We start from the raw sequence: 26339 nt of genomic DNA, 5'->3' as shown, positions 1-26339 counted from the left end.
AGATTTGGGAAAATCTTTGTAATCTGTTTTCGGCCAGAAATTTGGCTGTTAAGGGGTCAAAGTTCAACAATTTGACCTTTGAGAACTCTACTAAACTCTTCTGTCAATTTTGGGTCTAAACACTTGAAATTTTAGGTATAGGTTCCTTGGACATGGATCTAACTTAATAACTTGATTTGAGCCCAAAACAATAAATGTTAAGGGGTCATAATAGGGGTTAAAGCTTTAAAAAAATTGACCTCTGCGGTCTCTACTAAATTACTCAGACAATTTCTGGTCTAAACATTTGAAATTTTACATAAAGGGTATTCAGAGATAGCGCAAGCTTTTTAATTGGTTTGAGGCAAAAATTTGAGTTACCAATATATAAATGTATGTATTTATGTTTGCATGTCTGCCTAAAACTTTTGACAGAGGCGACGGATTTTTACAAGATCAGTATCGTTTTGAAGTTTAACCTTTCAGACGACAAATATCGAAAAATTACCTAAAAACATTCATATTTTCACCTTCAACTGGGAACTTTTCTACAGGGAGGGAGGATCGTTTTTATCACCAATATTTTCGAATGTCATCCTCTCCTTTCAATTGTCTAGCCTCAATTAAAACTTACATCACTTCTGGTTTGGTGGTAGTCGTAACAGCAAAGATGTCAGTTTTTCCCCCCCGTTCTTTTCCTCCTTTGTGGTACGGGTTGAGCCTGCCTTCCTACTACCACTTTTTTTTTTTTTTTTGCTCAACATGCACCTCCAAACACCCGGGCAACACCGGGCTTAAATGATAGCTGTTAATAAATATGATGAATGTATTTTGTAATACTGTTCTCATCTATTTTGATTCTTCTGATTGGGAGTACTCTTAAGCACAGAACCATTATGTAAATAATATTATCAACAATCAAACTGATTTATACAAAATATGGAACCTGTAGAAATAACAAATATTCATGTGCTACTAACCTCCCAATGCGGTCCACTCAAGCCATTTTTCTGATGTTGCCTTTTCCACATCCCATAAATTAGTATGTGGTTCATGAGAGAAATCTTGCAGGGAAGTTTCCGAAGGCTGAAAAGAAATGAGATTGAAAGCAAATCATTAAAAAGATAGAATGAAGGTAAATTTTATATATTTCATACTTAATTGGAGAAAAATCTGGTAAGTTGTGTTATCTATATCGAGTAGTGGCTTAAATTTTTCCCTTTGTGGGAAAACAATTATATTTCCCAGAAGAATACTTCTCATTATTGGATCAGTAGTTATACTGAAAAATCAATCTTCCTCATTAGCATGTGTAAGAGAGAGTTATATAAAATTTTCACTAAAAATAGTCAGGAAGAAGCTTAAATAACAATCAGTCCTAATCTTTCACATAACAACAATGGTGTCACCAAAAGGATTTCAATTGTCTCTCGAAGATTCAAATTTTTCAATATTTTTCTATGATGTTTTGCTGTGAGTGCAAGAACTAAAAATCTAAAAGACAACAAAGAAATGGGAGAAGAAAATGAAATAATGGATTTATTTTTGGCTAAAGCTGGATGCAAGGCAATAATAAAAGTTTTCACCATAACGTATTCAACAAACTTGGAAGCTGGAAGGCCTGGCATTTTAAAAAAATAAATCTGATAAGAAATAGACTCATTCATGTCAAGGAAACAAGAAATGAATAAATGAGTGCGTCTGTTTTGTTTAACAGCATCTCAACCTCTGGGGGGTCATTTTATGCCAAATAAAGGTTTATTTGTTTTTATTGTCAGTTTCTTGAAAAGTTTATTTTCTAAAGTAGAATGTTGTCAATTTCCAAAGTAAAATGCTGTTTAGTTTTGAGGAGTTTGAATAATTTTGTTTCTTTTAAGTACTTTATAATTTGTTGAGATTCCACTTCTTGGAGCACCTTTTCGATGCTTGCTGTTCCATTTCTTCCAGATATATATATACATTGCTAGTAAATGTTTAGTTGTTATTTGCTGGTTGCATTGTGTGCATTTTGGTGCTTCTTCACTTTTGATCAGGTAGGAATGGGTAATTCATAACTAGTTCAGTACAATCTCCTCTCTTCATCCTTTCAAAGCTTTTTGGTTTTCGTTTTGACTTGATATTCATCTAATTTGTTCTTTGTATTTTTGTTCCATTTTTTTTACCACTTTTTTCCCCAAGTATTCCTTAATTTTTCTTTTTTGAGGGATTTTGATTTTTTTGTGATTTGGTCGTTTGTGGCTTCTCTGCTTTTTCATTTCCTGGGATACCAGCATGGCTTCAAATCCAGGCTATTACAATTATTTTACTTTTTTTAGTTATTTCATTGTATTCTTGTGTTATTTCTGTGATGAATAGGTGTTTGGTTTTTCCTCTTCAGGACAGGGAGTCTGCATATATAATGCATTTCTGTTTGTTATCTTCTATGAATTTAAGTGCCACTTTGATGGCTTGTAGTTCGGCTGTATATATTGAGGTATCGTTGGGTAGTTGTATTTGGCATTGGTTTTACTCATCTGTATAGGCTGTGCTTGTTGAATTTATTGTTTTGAATGTCTTTATATTCTAAATATTTTTCTGAGTTCTCCATAGTTGCTTCTGTTTGTTAAGTTTGTAGTAGAGTGATATTTTAGTAGCGGGATTTCAATCCAACTGGTGAGAATTAATAAGAGTTCCTACATACAAAAAAGAGAGAGACACAAGTGTTGCGATATTGAAATATGTCAATATCGTATTAACATAAATAAATTTAATGGTTAAAATTCCAAGACGCGAAGGAATCAAAACAACTAAGCAAACCAATCCATCGTCATGACGACGATGGCAACAGCAAAAAAACAAGCAAAAAAAAAGCTGATATATTTAAAATTCAGAAAAATATAATCAGCGTTTCTTTCAAAGAAAGTTAGCCGTTAAGAATTTGAGACGTGAGTTGGTTGCAGAAGGAGAGAACACGTCTAACTAAGCAACTCCGCTGATAAAAACAACACCACGAGAAATATGAAAAGAAAATATATATTTTAAATATATATTTGTTGTCAACAAATACATATTTATTGTCAACCAGCGTAAACTAAAGGTCGGCCTATCTTTTACTCTTCTCATTTGTCAGTCATAAAGATATATATATCGAACCAATGTGAGAGAAACTATTAAATCTTAAAAACTCAGAAATCTCGCTAGAGTTTGATAAAAAAAAAATATATCGCCTGTTTAACATTTTCAACATCAGCTCGAAGGTCAAAATTTTGTAATTTTTACCGATTACAAGTCACTCACTTTTGTTTTGTCATCTAGATTTGATAAGCACTCTTCTCACACTTTCCATTGTCTAGACTATATATCTCAGTTTACCAGTGACATTTTCTCAAAACTGAACATGTACCAGTCAATGCACTTTCCCAACTACCGGTTGGTACCCTCACAACTTTTGTGTCTATTAACTTAAATGACATAGCACAGAACCAGCCAGCCCTGGAGAATTTAGATTTAACATCCAAAACATTTTCCTGCTGCAAATTCTCCTACCTTCCACTTCCTGATTTGGAAAGTACCATACTCTGTAACACTGCCATTGGGGTTCCTAGACTTCTGGTAACTGAACAACACCAACACAATTATAATTTTATTGCTTGTAACAGCCGAAGCTTGGATATTGTGGGTGATGGATGCACATAGTAGTTTGGCTACATGCATCATAATGCAAACAAGATTCAAGAAGAGACCCATGCCAGCCAGTTATAGTCTATGCCATTTTGATTCGTTGATATTTCTATTGTTTGCGTATTGTTTGATATCATTTGATCGTGTCTAACACCCAAGGAGTTGGTTGCCATTTCCAAGACGTTTTTCAATCAAATATCTCTCCTAGCGTAAGCAATGAGGTCGTCATATTGATGCTGTAAAAACCAGGATACATCCTGAGTTACATAACATTGATTTTAATAATTTGTAAAAATCATTTTATGGATAGAGCTTTTTGTTTAAATGTTGGCTACAACAAAAGTAACATATATTTAGACAAAATGGCTATCACTAACCAAGTCAAATTTAACAGTCCTCACAAGTGGATCGAAGATCCCAATCTTTACTGGAAAACCGTCTGACATTAGGCCATAGCTAGCAGCTCTTAAAAAGAAAGAGTGGGTCTACATATTGGCTTTGAGCTAGTGTTTGGAGAGGTTGTGAATAATTTGTAGAAGAATGCTGAGAGTGGTGTCTGGCAGGTGTTTCAAGAATTGATAATGAATATCATCTGATTCAGTAGCTGTGTCTTTACTTTTATATATTGATTTCTGAAGTTATGTTTTGGCAAATGAGGAGTTGTAGCACTCCTTGTTGTTCGATGTGAAATAAGTTTTTGTTTTTCTGCATTATTTTTTTTTTTTTTGAAATTTAATGGAGTAGTGGTTGGATGAGAAGTTTTGGTTGAATTCAGTTGTGATTATGTTTGCAATTTTTTTCTTATCTATTGTTTGTCTTCCATTTGGTATGCTTTTATAGCTTATTGGTGTTCTGAGTTTTTCTCAGTTATTATTCTTATTTCCTATGTTTTTCTTAGTGGAGTGTCAGATTTCTTCTTTTTCATAATATAACAAGCTTTTACTCAGGCTAGTAGGTATTTTAGGAGATTGTTTTTTTGTAGGGTGTTGTTTGAAAAACATTTTTTTATCTGCTGGCTATTACCTCTTTGCATTCTGTTGTGAACCGTAGTGTTTATTTTAGGTGTAGTTTAGTGAAAGATTTCGAGTTTGTTTTGGTTTCTATTTCATTTAATATATTGGTAAAAGCTAACATTGAATCTTGTTTGTTAGCTATTTCTTGGCTGATTAATGTTGAGTAAAGTTTGTTGTATTTGGGCCAATTAGCTATATGGATTTGCTATTTAGGTTTTAATTCCTGTTACAGGTTTCTGAGTTTTGAGGAAAATTAGAATATGGCCACTACCACACTGGTCATTATGAACCTCCATAAATATTGCGGGAGAGCATAGAGTTAGATCAATAGCTGACATGTTCTTGTGCATGGGTGAAGGTATGTGTGTGTTTTGTTATTGAGTATACATATTTCAGGTGATTCCATTAGTGACTCAATAATTTTTTCTGGTTTGGTTGATATTTTTATCTGAAAATTACCCCTTCTCAGGTACATGCTATCATAAAAAATTGTGACACTTCAAAAGCATGTGGACCTGATCTCATCCCGGTTGTGCTATTAAAAAAATGCTCCGCCGAAGTAGCTCCATTCAATATAAAAATTCAAAAAGAAAACTGTTGAGAGAAAGCGAACAAACAATATGGAAACAAAAGCAAAGATGTGTAAAAATTAAACTAAAGAAAATAGACATGATACTAAAAGTTTACATCAACAACTTCGATTTGGATATGCAAATGGATATCGGCAGTGAGGTAAACTTATCCCCCAAACATTCTGGGAGCGTATAGGAAAGCCAACTGTACAAAAGACAAAAGAGCAATGTATAGGCCCACCAATTTGATGGGTCGGTTACAAAAGGTTTAGAGTATTTTGAAGTTTGCTTTCAGTTTAGAGTATTTTGAAGTTTGCTTTCAGTTAGAAGAATGAATACCTATAATTGTTACAATTTGTAAAATGAATCACAAATTTCTTGGAAACGATGTGCTTGACATAAATTCTACTAAATTAATAAAAAAATAGGGGAAAAAAATGGAAAATACACAGCTCTATCATCTTGCACACACTGTACACACACTAACAAGAACAAGGTAAACCAATGCATATTTACACAGTGCCACATTGTCGATTACTAACATACATATGCATAGGCATATGCAGCCCAACCCTTTGTGTCTGATATTCACTGAACACTTTCCTATCACAATACAAGTTTGTGTAAACTTTCACAAATGAACATTTCTTTATTAAAAAATAATTATTTTTTGAAAACTTATAGTCATATAAATGTTTTGTTATTTAATCTTGTTTTCCTTAATTTTTCATTTGCAAAACTTTGTTCATGTTAACACCTGCTAGCTGATGATCATTCTATTCCCTCAAATCATTATTTTTGGTCCATTTTAATATATACATATCCTTCAGTTTCTTTGTTCGCCAATAATGTAACTTTTATAGTAGTGATGGGACGACTCCAAAATTTTTCCTGATTCCGATACAATTACCAATTCCTTTCAAAATTTCCGATTCCGATCCGATTCCCGATTCTTTTAAAATTTATACATATTTAATTAGAGATTTGTTTTATTTTTGTTTTGTTTCTTTCGTAAATTTTCAAATTATTACATAAACCCCTGGGTAATGTCCGCGTATATTTTTTCTCAAATGTTTGCTCTGTAATTGATTAAAAATTATAAGATAACAAAACATTTATTTTGATTTTAAAACAAAGCTATATTGTATCAGTTCGTATTTACTGTATAACATGCTACTTACATAAATAATTAAATAGTTGAAAATATTCGAAGATTGGTAGGCAAAATAAGAAAATGATGTAAGAACAACATATTTAACAACGCCATCTCTCATTGTTACGAACAAATTTCTAAATAATAATGTTACTATTTAAAAAAACATTTTTAATGTGAGATTGCGTGAGCTTTCTGCGCCTTCGCTCTATGAATGAACTAAAATTTTATTTTAATTATAAAAATTTGATAGGTTATTAAATTCATTTACTTTGCTATAAAAAATAAAACAAAACAAAAACAAAACGAAGTGAAAATGGTGATGATGACGATGACGACGACGACAACAACAACAACGACGACGACTTTGTAGATTAACATGCAGCTAAATCCCGATTCCAAAATGAAATATTACTTTTATACCTATAAAAGAAATACGCGTTAGAACATTTTTTTAAATTGATGGAAAGAAAAGCGATCATGGTACTTGTGCAGTTTACGTCCCTCATTAAAAAACGAAAATTTCAAAAAACAATTATATTCTACGTACCCGTTATGGAATGAAGTTCTCCTAAAAAAAATTTCACTTGATTTCATCAAGTAGTTTTGTTTTTTACAGCTTTTTTTCAATCTCGGAAACATGGAATTTCTCAAATAAATCGCTTAATTGATATCAAAGGGAAGTAATCCATTATATTTCGACCAAAATCAATGTTAATAGCGTAGTTTAGATTGACTGTTTCGAATGCCTCGAATGAATGCTTTTAGCGATAAAAACAAAACTACTTGATGAAATTAAGTGAATTTTTTTTTAGAACTTCATTCTATAACAGGTACGTAGAATATAATTGTTTTTTTTTTAATTTTAGTTTTTTTAATGGAGGACATAAACTGCACAAGTACCACGATCATTTTAGAATTTAGAGTGTGAGATCAGTTTCAAATATAAATTTAACGTTAAATCATCATCATTTCTGGCCACCCTAATTCTTTATGGATGTTAACTAAATTGTTTTCCACTAAATTAAATTCGATTTGCAACGTTGTAAAACCATGTGTAATCGCTTAAAAAGTAGACACCCACTCCTCCAATAAGCGTCCATAATGTAAAATTGGTAACACGCTACAATGTTTTGGAAAAGCAGCTCATTTTACGTTAAATTTATTTGTGAAATTGACCCTCTATTTTAAATTCCTAATCGTTTTATATTTATTTATCTTTTTATAATCATGAGTGTTTATAGGCAATGTTTATATTTCATTTTTAAATAGTTACATGTAAAACGGTACGAAGATGTAAATAATGTATTCTCGTGAAATTATCGGTGTTTTTTATTCCGTTTTCATTTTTCGCCCATCGCAATTATAACCTTGGATTCGATTTTGGATCAGAACAAAAATAAAAATGAACCCAGTCTAGAAGAAGTTCTTCAACAATTATTATATTAATACAAAAAATTGGAGGGAAGGAGGTTAGCCTCGTTTTAAAGCAATACCCCCCGCAAGAACTGTTCTACAATTTATTATTAATCAATATTTATTCAATAATTGCCCTTTTTTTCCTAGCTGGTAAAAATGGTCCCTTTTCTGTTGCACAATTTCCGGACACCTGAAATTCATTTACGATTTTTACCGAGTGAGTAAATACTTTTCAAAATATTTATTTTCAAGCATGGAGGGACGCCGTGTTCCTCTTTTAAACTATATGAGTGAGAACCTAACACCTCCCATCAGTGTAAATACTTATTTACTAATAGTCATTTTAAAATTTGGCGGTGAGGGGTTAGCCATATTTTAAACTAGAGGGTGTAACACTAAAGAGAGGCCACATCAGACCTGTAGGGTTGATGTGACGTTTCTTTTGGTTAAAAGTAATTTTTTGTTCCCGGACGATGATCGGGTGTTGAAGGAATAAAAATTATTATTAATTTTTTTTGTCAATAAATTCTGAGCTAAGTCTGTTGTTGAGATGGCGGCGGCAAAAGTGCCTTTGTAGCGAGAGGTTAAATCACAAAATCTTCAAAAGCGAAAAAGAATGCATAAAATATTTTAGCCAAAATACACAGGCGTTTGATCTGAAATGGCCGAAATCATAGTTTTGCAGGAGCCGGAGGGTTGGGGATTTCACACCCACAATTGGCAAAACTATGAGCCAAGGTTGATCTATGAGTTTGACAAGTTGAAAAAAGTCGGGTTGTTTTTGATCTGAGAGAAACACTCGCAGTGACTCGGCATTATGTTTTAGAACAAAGAATAGGAAAAAAATGAATTGTCCGAAATTTCAAAACAATAATATGATGTATCGAGAATTGTCATTTGGTGAATCAGGTCGAACGAAAATTGAAGTTATGAAATATTTTTGCTCGGATGGGAAATGTGTTGTCCGATAAGTTCAAAGCGACAAATGCATTCTTGGTCTTTTGACGTAAACAAAATGTCTGATATAATGGAATGGCCGACAACCAGAACTTAATTCAAAGATAAACTAAAATTCCTTTGAATTATCAAAGCGAAAAATGAGATCAATAGATAATTTTAAAACAAATAAAATCGCGTGATTTACTTTAAGTCAAAGGAAAAATAATTTTCCTGGATATGGAAAAAATTCCATTAGTAAGCCAGGGAGGAGTTAAATAATACAACGTGTAAGTTGGGCGTTAATTAAAGGAGGAGTCCATCCAATTTTGGAAATGGACCAATGAAAAAGGGCCCTGTCGAAGTATAAACAACCAATGAGAAAAGGCCCCGTCGAATTATAATCAAGCAATTTGATTGGTCGATGACGCACATGGGTGTCGTCATCATTCCATAATTGTATTATAAAAGAAATGAAAAATCAAAGATTAAGTAAGAGAGAGTCCGGAATCAGAGTCAAAGAGAGCTAAGTCAAGTTGTTCTGTCTCGGCAGAATCACCTCTCTTCTCTCTCCCCCTCGCTTGTTGCCTGATAACTCAACGCTTATAACGTGTCGATCACTTAACGAGAATTACGCAAAGTCCGCGATACCGACCAGGTATTTCAACAACAGAAGCTCAGTTGTAGAACTAACTGCTTGCTTGAATTAATTGTCAACTATATGTATATGCTGTAAATACTTCTTTTATGAATTTCCAAAATATATATTATATTAACCAACCTCCGGAGTTTTGTTGCTGATGTGCGTTGATCCCTATATGTGGATATTTCTTTATTTGCCATTTGTGACACCGTATCCATCAACGAACACCCAGAATAACTAGACGATCCACGGAGAACAGGCCTTGAGGACCGAGCATCCAAGAAGAATCCCCAACGCCTTAACGAAGAACTCACTGGGTGACGCGACGTACTAACGGTTGGCAGACCTGGTTGCCCAGTCGACATATTATAACTGTACCGACCAGGGTGCAGATCATAACTGGGCCGCGATCAGAGGTTCAAGGTCGTGTAAGACTACGTTGCAAGGTCACAAGGGTAGAAAGAGCCAAGCCCGGCACTTCTCCAACAGTCCTAATTTTCTGTTACTAAAGTTCAGTTTTCCCCTATTTATCCATTTTTACCATTTTTGCCGTTGCCACTTTTACCCTGATATTTATTCCCTTGCAATTTTACCGAGCACTAAGAACACATAGCTTCTAAATAACAGAGTAAAATATTAAGCAATATTTATTTTTAAATATCATTGGAGAGATGATTTAGTTCCCATTTAAAACTAGCGTAGCCCACTAAATCCCTCTTTAGGATGGGCTTAAAATCTATTTTTAAAATTATGGATATTGTAAATATCATGACCTTTAGAATAAATGCGCTATTGTGATAACTGAAACGATTCTAGATAGTGTAAGATAGAGTATTACCACAACTTCCAATTTCTCACACATTTGATGGTATTGTGCCTAATTTGTGAAAATATGCTATATATTTTACCCAATAAATAATTCAAAGTGTAGTATCTGTTCTGATATTACACTTTATCCTTTATGTCCTGACACTGACAGAAAAATCCTTCTAGACTGAGACAAATTTCATTGCCGTTTCAATCCAGAGTATCTAATTTGGGAGAGTTGGATTCCCTATATTAAAAACCGACACTGTGTCTAACACTATCTTCGGGTAAGGGGCGACAAGTAAATAGAATCACATGTAAACTAACTAATACACCCCAGACAAAATGAGATTCTATATTTTTAGGCGATTATGTGAACATATTAAAAAAAAAACAAAAAAAAACAAAAAAACAACTAATTTAAAATTAAGAGAGTGGGATCGGTTTAGTATATATATTTAATGTAAAATCGTCTTCATTTTCAGGCCATTATAAATTATTATGATTGTTCATTAAATTCTTTTGCAACTTACCCTAAGTTAGACTGGTAAGTTCATAAAACCCGCATATTATCACTTAAAAACTAACCTCCCACATACACTAACGCACAGAACTTACATATTATAGCAATCTTTGGTTAACTGTCTTTAAACGTTAGAATTACTTGGATATGGAGGCTCATTTTCTGTTAAATTTACCTGTAAAACAGACACTATAAATTCTTAAATTTATTATTTTTTTGCTTCTCGTCTGGTGGATGATTTTTCAGAATAAGAAAGGAAGAAAAGGGGGCGAAATAAATGAATACACAACGAATAAATGTTACAAAAAACAAGCGAAGCTACATTTTCAACTGCCTGGATAATTTTTTTCTTTTCTTTTCTTGCACTTTAACTTATTTTAAAGTGTTTTTTAACTTAAAATAATGGTAGTGTAAAGCCTATTGAGTTAAAACAAAATAAAAATGGTGATATTATTTAAGCCATATTCGAGCCTCGATAATAGCTCAGAAATCAGAAATCAAAGTACTGATAGAAACGCACCCAAGAAATGTCACTACGTTCACCCAATGTTATGTGAGAACAAGAAAAAAGGCCGACATACGACTTTTAACTCTCAATAATGACTCAAAAATTAAAAATTAAACAATATACTAGTAGAAACCCACCCAATAAATGTTACCAAAGGCAAGATAAGTTATACTTCTACCTAACAAAAGAATATATTTGACTTTAAAAAAAAACAAAAAACAATTCGAACTTTTGCATCACATTAAAATAAATATTAAACCAAAATAAAGTAAAAATATGCTGGTAATTAATTTTCAAATCATGAAACACATTTTGAATATCTTTAAAATAGTTATTTAAAAATACACTTACATTTTATGTTGCCAAATTGTTGAAGCCAAACGGTATCGAAGATGTTAATTACCCCCAAATACTTTCAGTTGGTGGTCTAGGTTTTTATTGCATTATATAGGGGAGTGAGATTGGTGGGCTCTAGACGGCATTGGCGCCGCCGTAGGAATCCCTAAGTATAAACATAAATGATACCGGCAGAATCAAAGAAAATCACACGGAAGCATGACATTTCACGAGTTCATTTCAAATTCAATTCAAGGCCAAGCCTTTTCACACCTTTCACCATTCCTTGTCATATTTGCCAATGCTGAGTAAAGGAGCAGACAAAAACCTGGACAAAATCCAACACTTTTATATTCTACTTTTGATTTAATTAGCAATAATGTTTGATATTATTTTTCTTGACAAAATATTTCTTTAAATTTAAACAATTTTTTCAATACCTTAAAAATAAACTGTATTCCTCTAAAGGTTATCTAGCGAATTTTCGCAAAGTTTCAAGTTTTATTTTGTTTATTTTACACAGATAAAATAAATTTAGATCTTCTTTTAATGTTATCATGATCTATAGAGGTTAGTTTTACTAATAGTTTAAAAGAAATAAATATTTATCAACGGTATCAGCAATGAAAAATTAACATAATAAAATATTAAAAGAATCGATTTTGGAATCGGAAATTAGGCACACATTTTTCCGATTCCGATACCGATTCGGATACCCCGAAAACTACGGAGTTTTCTGATTCCCGATTCCGATTAATCAGTACAACACTATTTTATAGATGATTTATATCAATTGTTGGCATAGTTCTTGGCAATATCCAAAGACACTATCGTCATCCAAAATGAAATACACCACAGTTATGCCTTTGTAGCCCTCTTGGGAAGGGGGCACTTAGATATTTGGGAATGCATTCCATTATTTTCTCCAGTAAATTTTACATAAGAATACATTCCTAGATTTTATGTAGATTGTCTAACTTTCTATCAGGAACACACAAATGCATACATACATACAGACACTGAGTTTTCTATATAGATATATATTTACAAGCATAATAAAATAAAATGTTAAAAATAGTTTATTTAGATCAGTTTTTAAGGCAAAATAAACAAAAATGAAAAAAAAAAACATTTACATAAATGGATGTTATCGTCACTATTTTACAAAAATATATAACATATTAACATGTTGGATTGTATTAAAAAGACACACAGAAAATACCTTTTTCAAAACTGTCCCTAACCTTTTAGCTAAGAACAAAGTGTAATATCTGTCCGATACTCCATTTTTTTTCTATCTTCTTTTAGTGATGGAGAAATCATTATAGTCAGGCAATTTTAATTTTCATCGCAATCCAGACTTCCCTTTTTTGAGTAGCTGGATTTTCTCTGCATTAAAAATTGACCTTGTCTTTAACTTATTTAAATGTTTTCTGGTTTAAATTTGTTTCTTTGTTAAAAACAGTTAGCAACTTTTGTTTAAATCAAAACTTTATTAATTTTATAAACTTGTAAAGTTTATAAAGAAAAATATTTGGTAAAAAAACAAAAACAAAAAAACTGTATGTTTATAATTAAACTAAAAAGTAAAGAAACTGACGTAAATCCAAAATGTGCCTTGGGTTATAATCAGGATTCAGTTCTGGGGTTCGGGAAGGAGTGAGTCACTCTCTTGACAACAGCACGCTTCTGCCCTCTTCTTTTCCAATCGACCACACTTGGCTTCTCGCCACCAATGTCACACCGAACGTCAGCAATACAAAATTTCTTTTTTCAAGAAAAGATGTTCACGACTCTTTTCTCTCTGTGCCCCCAGGGAATTTTTCCCAGTTTTTATATCCCAAAGAGCGATGCAGATACGCCCGGTACATTTCTTTCTTTTTTTTTTTCTTCTTTTCTAACCATATACCCCACATGCACCCCCCTGATCTTTCAGATCAATGAGACACTTCATAATCCTTCATCCAAGCAGGCCTCCTCCTCTCACGTTGAGGCCTTTGGGGGACAACTTCTTGGGGGTTGACGTTTTCAGGTTCACTACAGACATTCTCGTCCAGTTGTAAAGAACCACAATGTGGGGCTAAGTCGAATTGGCGTGCATCATTAGCTTCTTGGTGGATATCGACTTCCTCCTCTTCACTGCCATCACTGTGCACCGGCAGGGTTACACAACGCAGGTCTAGGATATGCCGGGAAACGCCATTCACCATTACGTTGCTCTTCGACTGCGTTTCCGTTACGACCCCCCTCCCCCAACGAGTGGTACATTTTGCATTAGGGGGCTTTACCCACACCTCCTCGCCCACTTTAATGGTAGCTTCTTCACCCTCAATTCCTACCGTTTTGTTGCACGGATGCCACCACTTATACCCAAAGATGGCTCTATGAGGCACAGTTGTCTCATCTTGTCTGGTTTTCGGTGAGATGTTGTACCAAAACACCGCGTCCATGGGTGAAATGTTGCTTTTTTCCGCAACAGCCTTGATGGTGTGATGATTCCTCTCCACTATTCCATTGCCACTCAGCCGATACGCTGCCCTAAAAAATTGCCTTTACCCCAACCTATCACACACCTCTTTAAAGGCTTCTGATCGGAAAGCGGGGCCATTGTCCATTAACAGTTCCTCAACCGCCCTCTTTCCAAAAATATTTCTTTGATGACCCCTCCAATCACCCATGCAGCTTCTGCCCTCATCTCTCTCCATATAGCAAACTTCCCCGGTCCACAGTCGACCATCAACAGATACAGCTTATGCTGATAATGGGTCACATCAATGGCCAAACGCTTCCAGTCCTCTGCAATGTGTAACTCTTCTGCTTCGTGTCTGGATGGTCCGGGGTCTATCGATTGGCACTCCTGACAGTGCTCCACTACCTCCCTGACCTCCTTCTCGGTGGTTTCCGGGTAAACCTCTCATGCCAGGAATAACGTCCGTTCTCGACCAAAGTGGTGCATTTCATGTAACTTTTTAACTTCCTCCCCTGCAAAGCATACTGAGGAAACCTCCTTTCTCTCTTGCACCCAGGCCTTCTTTATCCATGTCATCGAATCCGCCTTGTTCTTTTCTGATGGGATCAGCACTACAGATACCTTCAACTGGAATCCCGCTATCAAATCTGCAAGTGCTCCAAGCCTGCACTTGATCAGCATTTCTGCAGTACCTCTGGTCCTAACTTTCTTATCGCCAGTCACTGCCGACCTGATCCATGAAACTATAGTTACTGAATCGGATTTGATTTCAATCGTTTTCAATCCCCACTTCAGGGCCAGATTGATTCCTTTCATAGCGGCCTCCAGTTCGGCTACGTTGATATGGGAATAGTCGTTTTTCTTCCTTAACCATGCCGCATCTTCCACAGTTATGCCTCCCATCTCTAATACGACACCCAATGCCAGGCTGCTGGCATCACACCAAATCACCCCTGCGTCTCCGCCGCTGACATACCATTCCCCCATTGACTACTACCGGTAACTGAGGCAACGTTTTGTTGTGTGCCATTTCCACATAGAAGAGGGAACCACTGGTGCAATGGCTCCCTTTCACTCATTTCCCTGGTGCCGTGCAGCAATGCAATAGCGGCTAATGTGCCCCACTCATCCACATCGGTAGCAGATGACCCCCGGTCTCGGCTCTTTGCAGTCCTTGAGCAAGTGAGGACCCTGGCACCGGAAGCACTTGATGGCAAGCCTCCCCTCCTGTCGTCTCACTGCCTGTCTCTCATCATTCAAGTGGGGCCTCATGCACTTATTTCCACTCACAGCTGCAGCCACGATTGGGCCCTTGACATTCTTGACTAGGACTCTGGTGTGGACCAAGAGATTGTCCACTTCCATCGTATTGATCTCTGTGATTCTCTGCATGGTCGCAGAGATTTCTTCTGGGAAGCCATTCACTAGGTATAGCTTTACCGTCATCTCCAGACTGCTCCCCACGTAACCAGCCAATCCTGCCAGTCTTCTGATCTCCGCAGCAAAGACGTCAACAGACTCGCCGGTCTACCTCAAACTTACAAGCTTGCTGAGTGCTTCAAATGGACTCTCGGCGAAAGCCAATTTCAGTCTTTGCTGGACTGAGGTGAAGTCTCTCTTATCTTCATCACGCATCTGCTGGTAAATAGTGAGGGCTTCCCCCTTTAAGTAGAGCAGCAGCAGGGTGACCATGTCTTCGATTTTTTGCAACTTTGCCACCATCTTTAATTTTTCCAGCCATTTAATTAGGTCACCTTCCCCAGTGAAGGGTCTCAACATCTGAGTTGAGAGTCTCCAGTCAGCCATGTAAACCTGCTTGACTAGCCGAAATAGCTTCTAGGGTTATAATCAGGATTCGGTTCTGGGGTTCGGGAAGGAGTGAGTCACTCTCTTGACAACAGCACGTTTCTGCTCTCTTTTTTCCAATCGACCACACCTGGCCTCTCAACACCAATGTCACACTGCACAATTCGAACGTCAGCAACACAAAATTCTTTTCAAGAGAAGATGTTCACGACTCTTATCTCTCTGCTGCCCCCAGGGAATTTTTCCCAGCTTTTATATCCTCCTATCTAGAAAAAAAAAGGAAGAGACAGGAAAAAAATAATAGCTTCTCCCACTATGCTCTGCCTTCTCAAGATGCCCTTCGTGTATACAAATGTGCTGGCCATCCTTTCCTTCTTCTTTCCCAAAGAGCGATGCAGATACGTCCGGTACTGTTTTTTTTTTTTCTTCTTTTCTAACCATATACCCCACAACGTCTAATCGATCCTTTTTAAGTATCTCTGAATTTGGAATTTGAGCTCTCATCACCAGCCAGTATTTCATTAATGCTGCGCATGACAATTTTTTAAAAATGACAATCAAACTACATGGCAACAAATCTTAATATAGTTGTTAATGTATAACTGATAGGTAGTTTATTGCTGTGAGCTCTATAAATGTAATCCTGTCTCAAATATTATATATATTTCACTCACATAAAAAGTATAAGATCTTCACATCTTTCATCTTTTATTGTATTTATAGTAGAAAGTTTTATAAAAAAAAAAAAAAAAAAGATGCAGCTCAGCAGTGATTAGAGTTAAAACAATGTCACATTTACTCACCAATTGCTCTTTCCAGAATGGATAACTTTCGATGACATTCTTCATCAAGTTAAGTACAGAAGCAGACATGTGCATGTAAATCTTGTCAACTTCACAATTCATTTCCGTCTTCTTTTTTTGGTAATCACATATTCGGCCAAATGTCATATCACACGGATAGAGGATCTAGAACATGAGAAAATGGAATGTATTAGATATTAATATATAGTAGGATTCTTGGTTTGCAGCAATGATTAAACACAAATGCATTTCTATCCAAAAATATATGTATCTTAATACATGCTTGAGAGAGAGAGAGAGAGAGAGAGAGAGAGAGAGAGAGAGTGATGGTTAATTAGTAGAAGCTTTTAAGCTTTCACATTTTTCGCAGTTATCTTGTTATTATCCTAACAAAACTATTTCTGACTTCTTCAAAACTCCCCCCCCCCCGCCGCCTGCGCATTCTATATTGATCAAATGGTTTCTGCCTAACTCATTCATTTCATACTGGAATTCTGATCACTGTGATAGCTGAAATCTGGTCCCTGTCATTTCTAGTGGAAGTTGTGTGACATTATGTGTTATGATGTATCAATAAGTGGGCATGTAATATGAGTGAACATGAAAAAGATGAAAAGCTTGTATAAGTTATTCTCTTTTTTTCTATATTTGTTTGGCTTTCTTCTTCCCTTTTCACTTCTTCCTCTTTCAGTGCCAAGTGAAATGCACTGCAATTAATTTTTATGTCCAACGACTGCACAATTGCAATCTAAGTCCTTAAATAAAATAAAATATTAACTCACAACAAAAACGCAAGAATTTTAAACCAATGAGAAGTATTTCTGTGTGTTTTCGATGATGTGTCTTGGAGCTTCAGAAAACCAGCATGTTTCGATATAAATAGCAATGTGATAATCAAAATGTGAGTTTTTCAAGCTGATATTGCATGTCATTACTACTCCATGCAGATAAACAGCAACGACATCTAACAAAAGCAGTAAACACATTAAAAAATCGCCTTAATATTTACAGATGTTCTCAATAGAAAAGTCAATAAAAATAAAAAGATAGAGACACACATACATACAAAATGGAACTTTCGACATATGCATGCTTATAGGACTTACTGAACTTTCTAAAAAGCAGATCATTTAACTTTTTAAACATGACACAATATTCTCACACAAAATATCTTTTATTCATCTGCACATCTGTAAACATGTTTAGTTTATTAACCAGGTTTTTATCTCTTTTATTCACAAGAATCATTTTTGCCCACTTATTATTAGCTCCACTTTGCTAGCTATCACTTTTTAATGTTATTTGCTTGAAAATAACATTTGAATAATAAACATTTCATTCATAAGTTTCTCGTAAACACAAGACAACTTTTGCATTTATTCATAAATAAACTTTTGTAATTTTGATACAAATTTATTTATCTTTGAAGTAAGACTAAAATAATGAAAAGAAAACAGAAATCAATTTCTCTGAGTGATGGTTAGTGTGTGAGGACAGCTCTTTTAAAAACAATAAAAGAGTCAATTTTGTGTTGCTAGAGAAAGATAGTGGTAGGAGGGAGTGTTTTTAAGAACTCCCCTTACCATACAGAGAGAGAACGAGATAGAGAGCAGTCACCTCACCCTTCTCTATGAACTATTATGCCTTATTGTTACATATTTCTAGTTAGCTAATATATTACTTTCATTTAAATTATCTTCTTTGATAATTTTTAAGGGTTTTTGTAATTTGTCCATTTTTTTTATTAAACCACTTTAATTAATTACTCTTAATATCAACAAAATTATTACAAATATATGGGCAAAATAGAACAATAAAATTACAAATGAATAAGACTAAACATTGATTTATTATTAATGATTTTTAAAAAAATAGTTATACAAAATAAGATGAATTTAGCAATTGTTAAATGGTGATCCCCAAATATCATCACCATCATGCTAATTACCTTGGTGTTTCAAGATTTCTATAATAGAAGAAAAATAGTTAGTATTTAAAAATACAGTTATATATAAGCAGAATTTAAGTTGAAGATGAGAAATAGCAATAAACCTATGATTAAATAAAACCCAGGCATTTTATTCTGGGGTGTTTATTGATCTCAAACATGTTTGTCCTGTCATCAATCAGTTGCATTGTTATTTTATCATTTGAGTTTTGGGTTCTTTGTACAATAATGTCATACACTTCAAAGCAACAGAAAACTGTTTTGAACAAAATAATCTTGATGAAATGTCCCATGGAATACATTCCAACATTCATATTTTTAGTGACTAAAATTTAGTGCATAAAAATATTCTTTTTATAGAACATTCTCTTCTCATCATTATCATCATATTTGGTTTAATGTCAATTTTACATGATGGCATGTGTTGGACGTCTTTTAAAAATTAAATTCTAGATCTTTATCACTCTTTCTCTGAAGTCCATACTTATCACTTTCTTCTCTTCCCAACTGATATTGCCACTTCAATTGTTCTACATCTACTAACCCAAGAATTTTCATTCATTCTCAAAACATGGCTAAGCAATCAAAGTTTTTGTTATTTCCAAATCTTCCCATATTCAATTTAATCTTCCTCTGAGGTCATCAGATTTAAGCCTGTCTTTAAAACTCACATTAGATATCCACCGTATCATTCTTATATTGCCCTTCATGCAACGCATGCCCTCAATCCTCAAAGGCCAGATTTCACTTCCATACATCATCACACTGTGTACACATGCCTGATATACTCTTCAACTGGTCAATAGTGTTAACACTCTACCAATTAATAATGACAGAAGTTTCTTGAACATACTCCATATATTTCTAACTCTTGCAATCATATTTACAGTTGCTCCACCATGTGCTTTAATTGTATCACTCAATAGCTTTGCTTTCCAAATATAATTTATCCACATCTCATTCATTTCCATTATCTTACACTTCATGCATGCAAAATGCTTAACATATCCTCAAGCTACTGGTAATTCCACTGCACTTCTTGTGCTTAAAAGTATCCTAAAAAAAAATGAATTGCACTTCACACACTTTTCACAAACTAAATGAAGAAATTTTTCTCTTTCTGAAAGTTTTCCAACACTACAACCATTGATTAACTTTAATCTTGGTAATGCTAAGACTTTTCTTTCCATAGAATTCTTTCCTTGTCATTAACTTAACATGACTTCCATTGTTTCATAGAAAAATACTAAATCATCAGCATACAGTGTCTCTTTTGGAAAACCTGTACCAAACCTATGGGATAATTCTTCTTGGACAAACATGAAAAGCAATGAACTGAGTAAAAAACTCTGATGTACTTTTACTTGAGAATATAAACTGTGACTAAATATGTCGTTAATTCTAGCATACTTTTGAGTATGTTTGAACAACCTTTATCAACCATTCATCAAACAACATCTTCAGATCCACAAAAGTAAAATATAGGTTCTTTTTATCTTTTTCTGCATTTGTCTTAGGATAAATATAGCATCAGTAGTATTTTGTCCAGGCATCAAACTGCATTTTATCTATGCTTATTTGACTATTTGCCGTTCGATTATTTTCTCAATCAGTTTGAGAATCTGATCTATCAACATCTATAATTAATTATATCGATCATTTACTCTTGTAACAATTCACAATTGTACTAAGTTCCTAGTCTTTGGAATAAACTATTCTTTTATGCTTTTATTTGTCAAGACTGATCATTTCAATGCCTGTTTTACCTGCAGCTTTCAACATTTCTGCAACACCGCCTGAGAGACCTGTGATCTAAAATGCTTCCAAAGGCAAAATAGGTTACTCTTCTATAATTAAGTACTTAGAAAATTAATACAAACCTATTTGTGTGCAGTCTGTAGGTTCCATGAGAACAAAAGAAAAAAAAAAAAAAAGAAAAAATGGCTGCCTTTTCTCTTTATACGCTTGTGATATTGTTACCTAAAATGCAAATGAGATGCTTCTGGTTGATATGAAAAGCTTGATTTTTCAGAGACTGGGTTGATTTTGGATTTGAATGTCAGAGAAGCAACTGTTGACAGCATTGCGTCATATTCTAAAGTTTTGATAGCAGAGCATCAAGATTTGGAGTAGCAAGTTTTTGGCAGCAGTGTGTCGAATTTAACATTTGATTGTTTTAACCACATGACCTGTAGCTTTACTCTTTTTCACTTTTCTTGCAGCTTCTTGTACTATTTCTTACTCAATTTTTATAACTAGAGAAGATACTGTTTTTGCAGCTTCCAGGTTTTTTTTGCTCATACTGGGATTTTGATACATCTCTTATCTTGTTCATTTATTGTTGACACTTCATTGTCATTTTGAATGAACTAACTCTTATAATAAGATAGAGAGGGGGTAGAAACTTGCGTTTTATTAGTACTCTGGATGCCTTCTTGTGTAGATTTGGCGATCTTTTAAACACAACCATTTTAGGTGAAAACATTATTATCTACTTACGTGTCAAAAGCAAAATAAGTTATTTTTTTACTTACATGGATAAGTTTTAGTGTTTTAACTTACATTTAAGTGTTTTTTCTTACAAATAAAAGTACTGTACAACACATTATTGTTACCAAAGGCAAGATAAGTTACTCTTAAATAAGAAAATAAGGTATTTGTACAGAATTCTCCTCATATGAAAACAAACAAAATCTTACCTGTGAGAAAGAAAACATTGTAGAACAAAAAATAACATAAAATCATCAAATAATTTTATTTTTAAATGAGAAATAATCTATTTGTACAGAATTCTACCCATATGGAAATAAAAACAAAATCTTACCTGTGATTTTTTTTTTTTTTTTTACACAGTGATCACCACCCATCAAGGCCCGGAAGCCACTCAGGGATAAGGGTTATTGCAAGTACATTACGTTAGTGTGGAGATTTGATGAAATGTTTACTTAAGGGGGCGGTTCATTAGGAATTTGTTACCGTTGGACTTGAACACATCCAAGTTGTAGTCCGGTGGGAAGCAGGCAGACGGAACAGAGTTCCACAAACGTGCAGTTCTAAGAAAGAAGCTTTGTTCATGGAATCCACGTTTTGATTTAGGCACAGATATAGAGTGGGGGAAATTTTTCACAGTGGATTCGGCTAAACGGGTGTTTTTCGTGAAAAATTGACGAGGGGGGACGAGAGATTGGAGTTCAGACGAGCACCTGCCATGGAAATAACGATAAAACAAGGATAGGCTTGCAACGTCTCTTCTGTGGGAGAGAGGTTGCAGGGTAGAGAAAAGGGCATCCCCCACTAAGCCACGAAGTCTATTTTGTCAAGGCAGGATAGGCTGTTTTTAGCAGCTCCTGCCCAGATATGGCAACAGTATTCCATCCTTGGACGTACTTGGCTTTTATATAGATAGATAATTGCATCAGTAGTGAGATATCTTCTGGAGCGGTAGAAGGATCCCACCATCTTTCCAGCGACCTTGGCAACAGACTTGATGTACGTGTTCCATTTCAGATCAGGAGTAAAGGTCAAACCCAGAAGCTTGTCAAAACACGGGGCCTCACCCAGACGAGAGCCATCCATCACAATTGATGCCAGATGGGGATCAGAGCATTGATGACATAAGGATAGGAGCTTGGTTTTGGATGCATTAAAGGTAAACAGCCACATCTTCCCCCACTGAACCACACGCTCAAGATCAGAGGAGAGAGAATCAGAGAGAACTTTGTCATTTACAGCCTTTGATGTGTTGCCGTAGATGGTCGTGTCATCAGCATAGATGTCAACAAATGATTTAAGTATGTGATTAGGGAGGTCATTGATGTAGATCAGAAAGAGAGTTGGGCCCAGGATTGACCCCTGAGGGACTCTAGCATTTATATTGCAGGCCTCCGATTTTTGTCCATTTACCACTACTCTTATGAGCCTATCGGAGAGAAATGATTTAATGATTGAGAAAACATTTCCAGTTATACCGTAGCTGGAAATCTTGTGAAGTAGACCCTTATGCCATACCTTGTCGAAGGCCTTTGATATGTCAAGAGCAATTGCCCTAGAAAGGAAGCCTTTGTCAAGAGATTCACTAATCCTGTGGGATATAACTGTCAGCACATCTGCGGTAGATCTTGCAGAGCGGAAACCATATTGTGTGTCACTAAGAAGGTTATTCCTGCTGAGGTGGTTGACTATTTCTCTATTTAATATGGATTCCAGCAACTTACTCATAACACACAGGAGACTTATTGGTCTGTACTGAGAGGGAGATGACTTATCACCTGAATTCTTAAATACAGGGCAAACTGATGAGGTCTTCCAGGGAGTCGGAAAGTACTTCTCCTTAAGGCAGCGCTTAAATAGTTTCATAAGTATGGGAGCGAGTTCTGATTGAAGCTTTTTTAACACTATAATTGGGATGCCATCAGGGCCAGTTTCTTTACTGGAATCTAGGTTCTTGATTAGCTTGGCGACCTCATGCACGGATATTTGTATGTTACCTAACTGTGATGGAAAGAAAACATTGTAGAACAAAAAAATAACATAAAATCATCAAATAGTTTTATTTTTAAATGAGAAATAATCTATTTGTACAGAATTCTACTCACATGGAAATAAAAACAAAATCTTAACTGTGATGAAAAGAAAAGTTTATACAACAAAAAATCATCGAATGGTTTTATATCTAAAAAATAAATAAGATACTTGTACATAATTCTACCCATATGAAAGACTCTTGCCTTGCATTTGACATGTAGGTAGGAAATAATGTTTTCACCTGAAATGCGTTGGTTCAAAAGATAAAAATCTTACCCAAGATAGAAAGAAAAGATTGTGCAACAAAAAAGCATGTAAAATCCTTGAGTAGTTTTACTTTTAAATAAGAAATAAGGTACTTGTACAGAATACTACCGATATGAAAAACAAACAAAATCTGTGACAGAAAGAAAAGGTTGTACAGCAAAAAAGCATGTAAATCATCAAGTAGTTTTATTTCTAAATATAAAATAAAGTACTTATACAGCATTCTATCCATGTGAACAAAACAGAATCTTATACAGCATTCTATCCATGTGAACAAAACAGAATCTTATACAGCATTCTATCCATGTGAACAAAACAAAATCTTATACAGCATTCTATCCATGTGAACAAAACAAAATCTTATACAGCATTCTATCCATGTGAACAAAACAGAATCTTATACAGCATTCTATCCATGTGAACAAAACAAAATCTTATACAGCATTCTATCCATGTGAACAAAACAAAATCTTATACAGCATTCTATCCATGTGAACAAAACAAAATCTTATACAGCATTCTATCCATGTGAACAAAACAAAATCTTATACAGCATTCTATCCATGTGAACAAAACAAAATCTTATACAGCATTCTATCCATGTGAACAAAACAAAATCTTATACAGCATTCTATCCATGTGAACAAAACAGAATCTTATACAGCATTCTATCCATGTGAACAAAGCAAAATCTTATACAGCATTCTATCCATGTGAACAAAACAAAATCTTATACAGCATTCTATCCATGTGAACAAAACAGAATCTTATACAGCATTCTATCCATGTGAACAAAACAAAATCTTATACAGCATTCTATCCATGTGAACAAAACAAAATCTTATACAGCATTCTATCCATGTGAACAAAACAAAATCTTATACAGCATTCTATCCATGTGAACAAAACAAAATCTTATACAGCATTCTATCCATGTGAACAAAACAAAATCTTACACAGCATTCTATCCATGTGAACAAAACAAAATCTTATACAGCATTCTATCCATGTGAACAAAACAAAATCTTATACAGCATTCTATCCATGTGAACAAAACAAAATCTTATACAGCATTCTATCCATGTGAACAAAACAAAATCTTATACAGCATTCTATCCATGTGAACAAAACAAAATCTTATACAGCATTCTATCCATGTGAACAAAACAGAATCTTATACAGCATTCTATCCATGTGAACAAAACAAAATCTTATACAGCATTCTATCCATGTGAACAAAACAAAATCTTATACAGCATTCTATCCATGTGAACAAAACAAAATCTTATACAGCATTCTATCCATGTGAACAAAACAGAATCTTATACAGCATTCTATCCATGTGAACAAAACAAAATCTTATACAGCATTCTATCCATGTGAACAAAACAGAATCTTATACAGCATTCTATCCATGTGAACAAAACAGAATCTTATACAGCATTCTATCCATGTGAACAAAACAAAATCTTATACAGCATTCTATCCATGTGAACAAAACAAAATCTTATACAGCATTCTATCCATGTGAACAAAACAAAATCTTATACAGCATTCTATCCATGTGAACAAAACAAAATCTTATACAGCATTCTATCCATGTGAACAAAACAAAATCTTATACAGCATTCTATCCATGTGAACAAAACAAAATCTTATCTGTGATGTAAAGAAAAGGCTGTACAACAAAAAATCACATAAAATTATTGCGTAGTTTTATTTTTGAATAAGAAATTAAATGCTTAAAATAATTTTAGTAGTGCATTAGATTCTTCCTTAATTTTAATAAGTGATAGCAGTAGCGTTCTGGAGGCCTCCTGAGTTTTTTTTCACTGCTCACTAAAAACTAATTCATCTTTGGCAAGGGTGGGTGGGTGTAAAAACTTGGTTTTAATAGTGCAGTGGAGATCTCCATAATTATGTATAGTCTTTTCGCTAACGCTCTGAGAGTCTCTTGACTTTTTTCACTACTCATTTATGAAATTGTTTTTGTTTTATTCATCATATTTTGCTAGAAAGTAATAGATAAACTTAGTTTTAAAACAAATGAATTCTATGATTAAATAAAATTCAAAACATTCCATTTTTATTTTCTATTTTTACAATGTTTTCATTTTTAAAACTAACATACTAAATCACACTTACCTTACTGCAGCTGTCATCTAACTGACCATAATAGCACGAGATTAACTGTAACTTATGAATATCAATTTGGACAGTTTCATGTAGATTGAAGTAAAAATATTCCAGTCTCAGGCCAGCCTGAAATAACAAAGGATATAATAGAGAATGTAAAAGTGTTATTCATATTATCACAAATATTATCACATAATGATATTTCATATGAAATAAATCAAAACCATCTTCATATTAAACAAAATATTATTTTGAAGAACATAAAACAAAGCAGAAGAAATTTGTGAAATGTTCAGTCACTTCATGGAAGATTTATTAATCTTTAATCTTTTTAAATTAAAAGCAAAAATGAAAAATTACCAGGGAATGATGGGAAAGAATAGTGCAGTAACTGATTGGTTCTACTCTTTGCCGGTCTCAATCTAGATCTACTCACTTTTAAAAATGTAGTGAAGTAGAAAAAAAAGAAATTTAAAAAAAATACACATCTGTTCCTTCCAAAAGGTTGAGCTCTTCAACATCCAAAAATAATTCACCGTCACAAAAAGAATTCACCGTCACTTCTTCCAACCATCGTTTTACTCTCTGCGCTCTTCACCCTGCTTTAAAAAAAGTACCGTTTATATGCTGCCCATTTCTCCACTTATGCAAATTGACTATCAACCAGAGCCATCTAGTTTTCCATTTCTCCAAACAGCCAATTTGCAAAGGGGGACAACTCAAACCACATGCCCCCTTGATCTACACGATCATCACATGTCAACCCATCACGTAGTCGCTCGACCAACATGGCGGCCGTCTCTCTCACTGCGATCTCCGCGGAACCTCTTCGTGAA

General features: G+C 34.4%; 1 protein-coding gene across 5 annotated transcripts in view; it reads right to left on the bottom strand.

Annotated features, from left to right (window-relative positions):
* The window catches only part of LOC145286018 (intermembrane lipid transfer protein VPS13A-like), a 965259-nt gene that overhangs the window by 381581 nt on the left and 557339 nt on the right, over positions 1 to 26339 (bottom strand). For all 5 annotated transcript variants that reach the window (XM_080134633.1, XM_080134635.1, XM_080134636.1 and 2 more), the window contains 3 exons: positions 25513 to 25629; positions 16629 to 16793; positions 960 to 1065 (listed from right to left, as the gene is read on the bottom strand). In XM_080134633.1, the coding sequence (XP_079990759.1) occupies positions 960 to 1065; positions 16629 to 16793; positions 25513 to 25629 (388 nt within the window). The remainder of the gene's footprint in view (positions 1 to 959; positions 1066 to 16628; positions 16794 to 25512; positions 25630 to 26339) is intronic.

This window comes from Euprymna scolopes, chromosome 10 (assembly GCF_053919585.1).
Source record: "Euprymna scolopes isolate OS-2025 chromosome 10, ASM5391958v1, whole genome shotgun sequence".
Lineage (NCBI taxonomy): Eukaryota > Metazoa > Mollusca > Cephalopoda > Sepiida > Sepiolidae > Euprymna > Euprymna scolopes.
The sequence above is the reverse complement of the archived record's forward strand: the minus strand, read 5'-3'. Positions and strand labels throughout refer to the sequence as shown.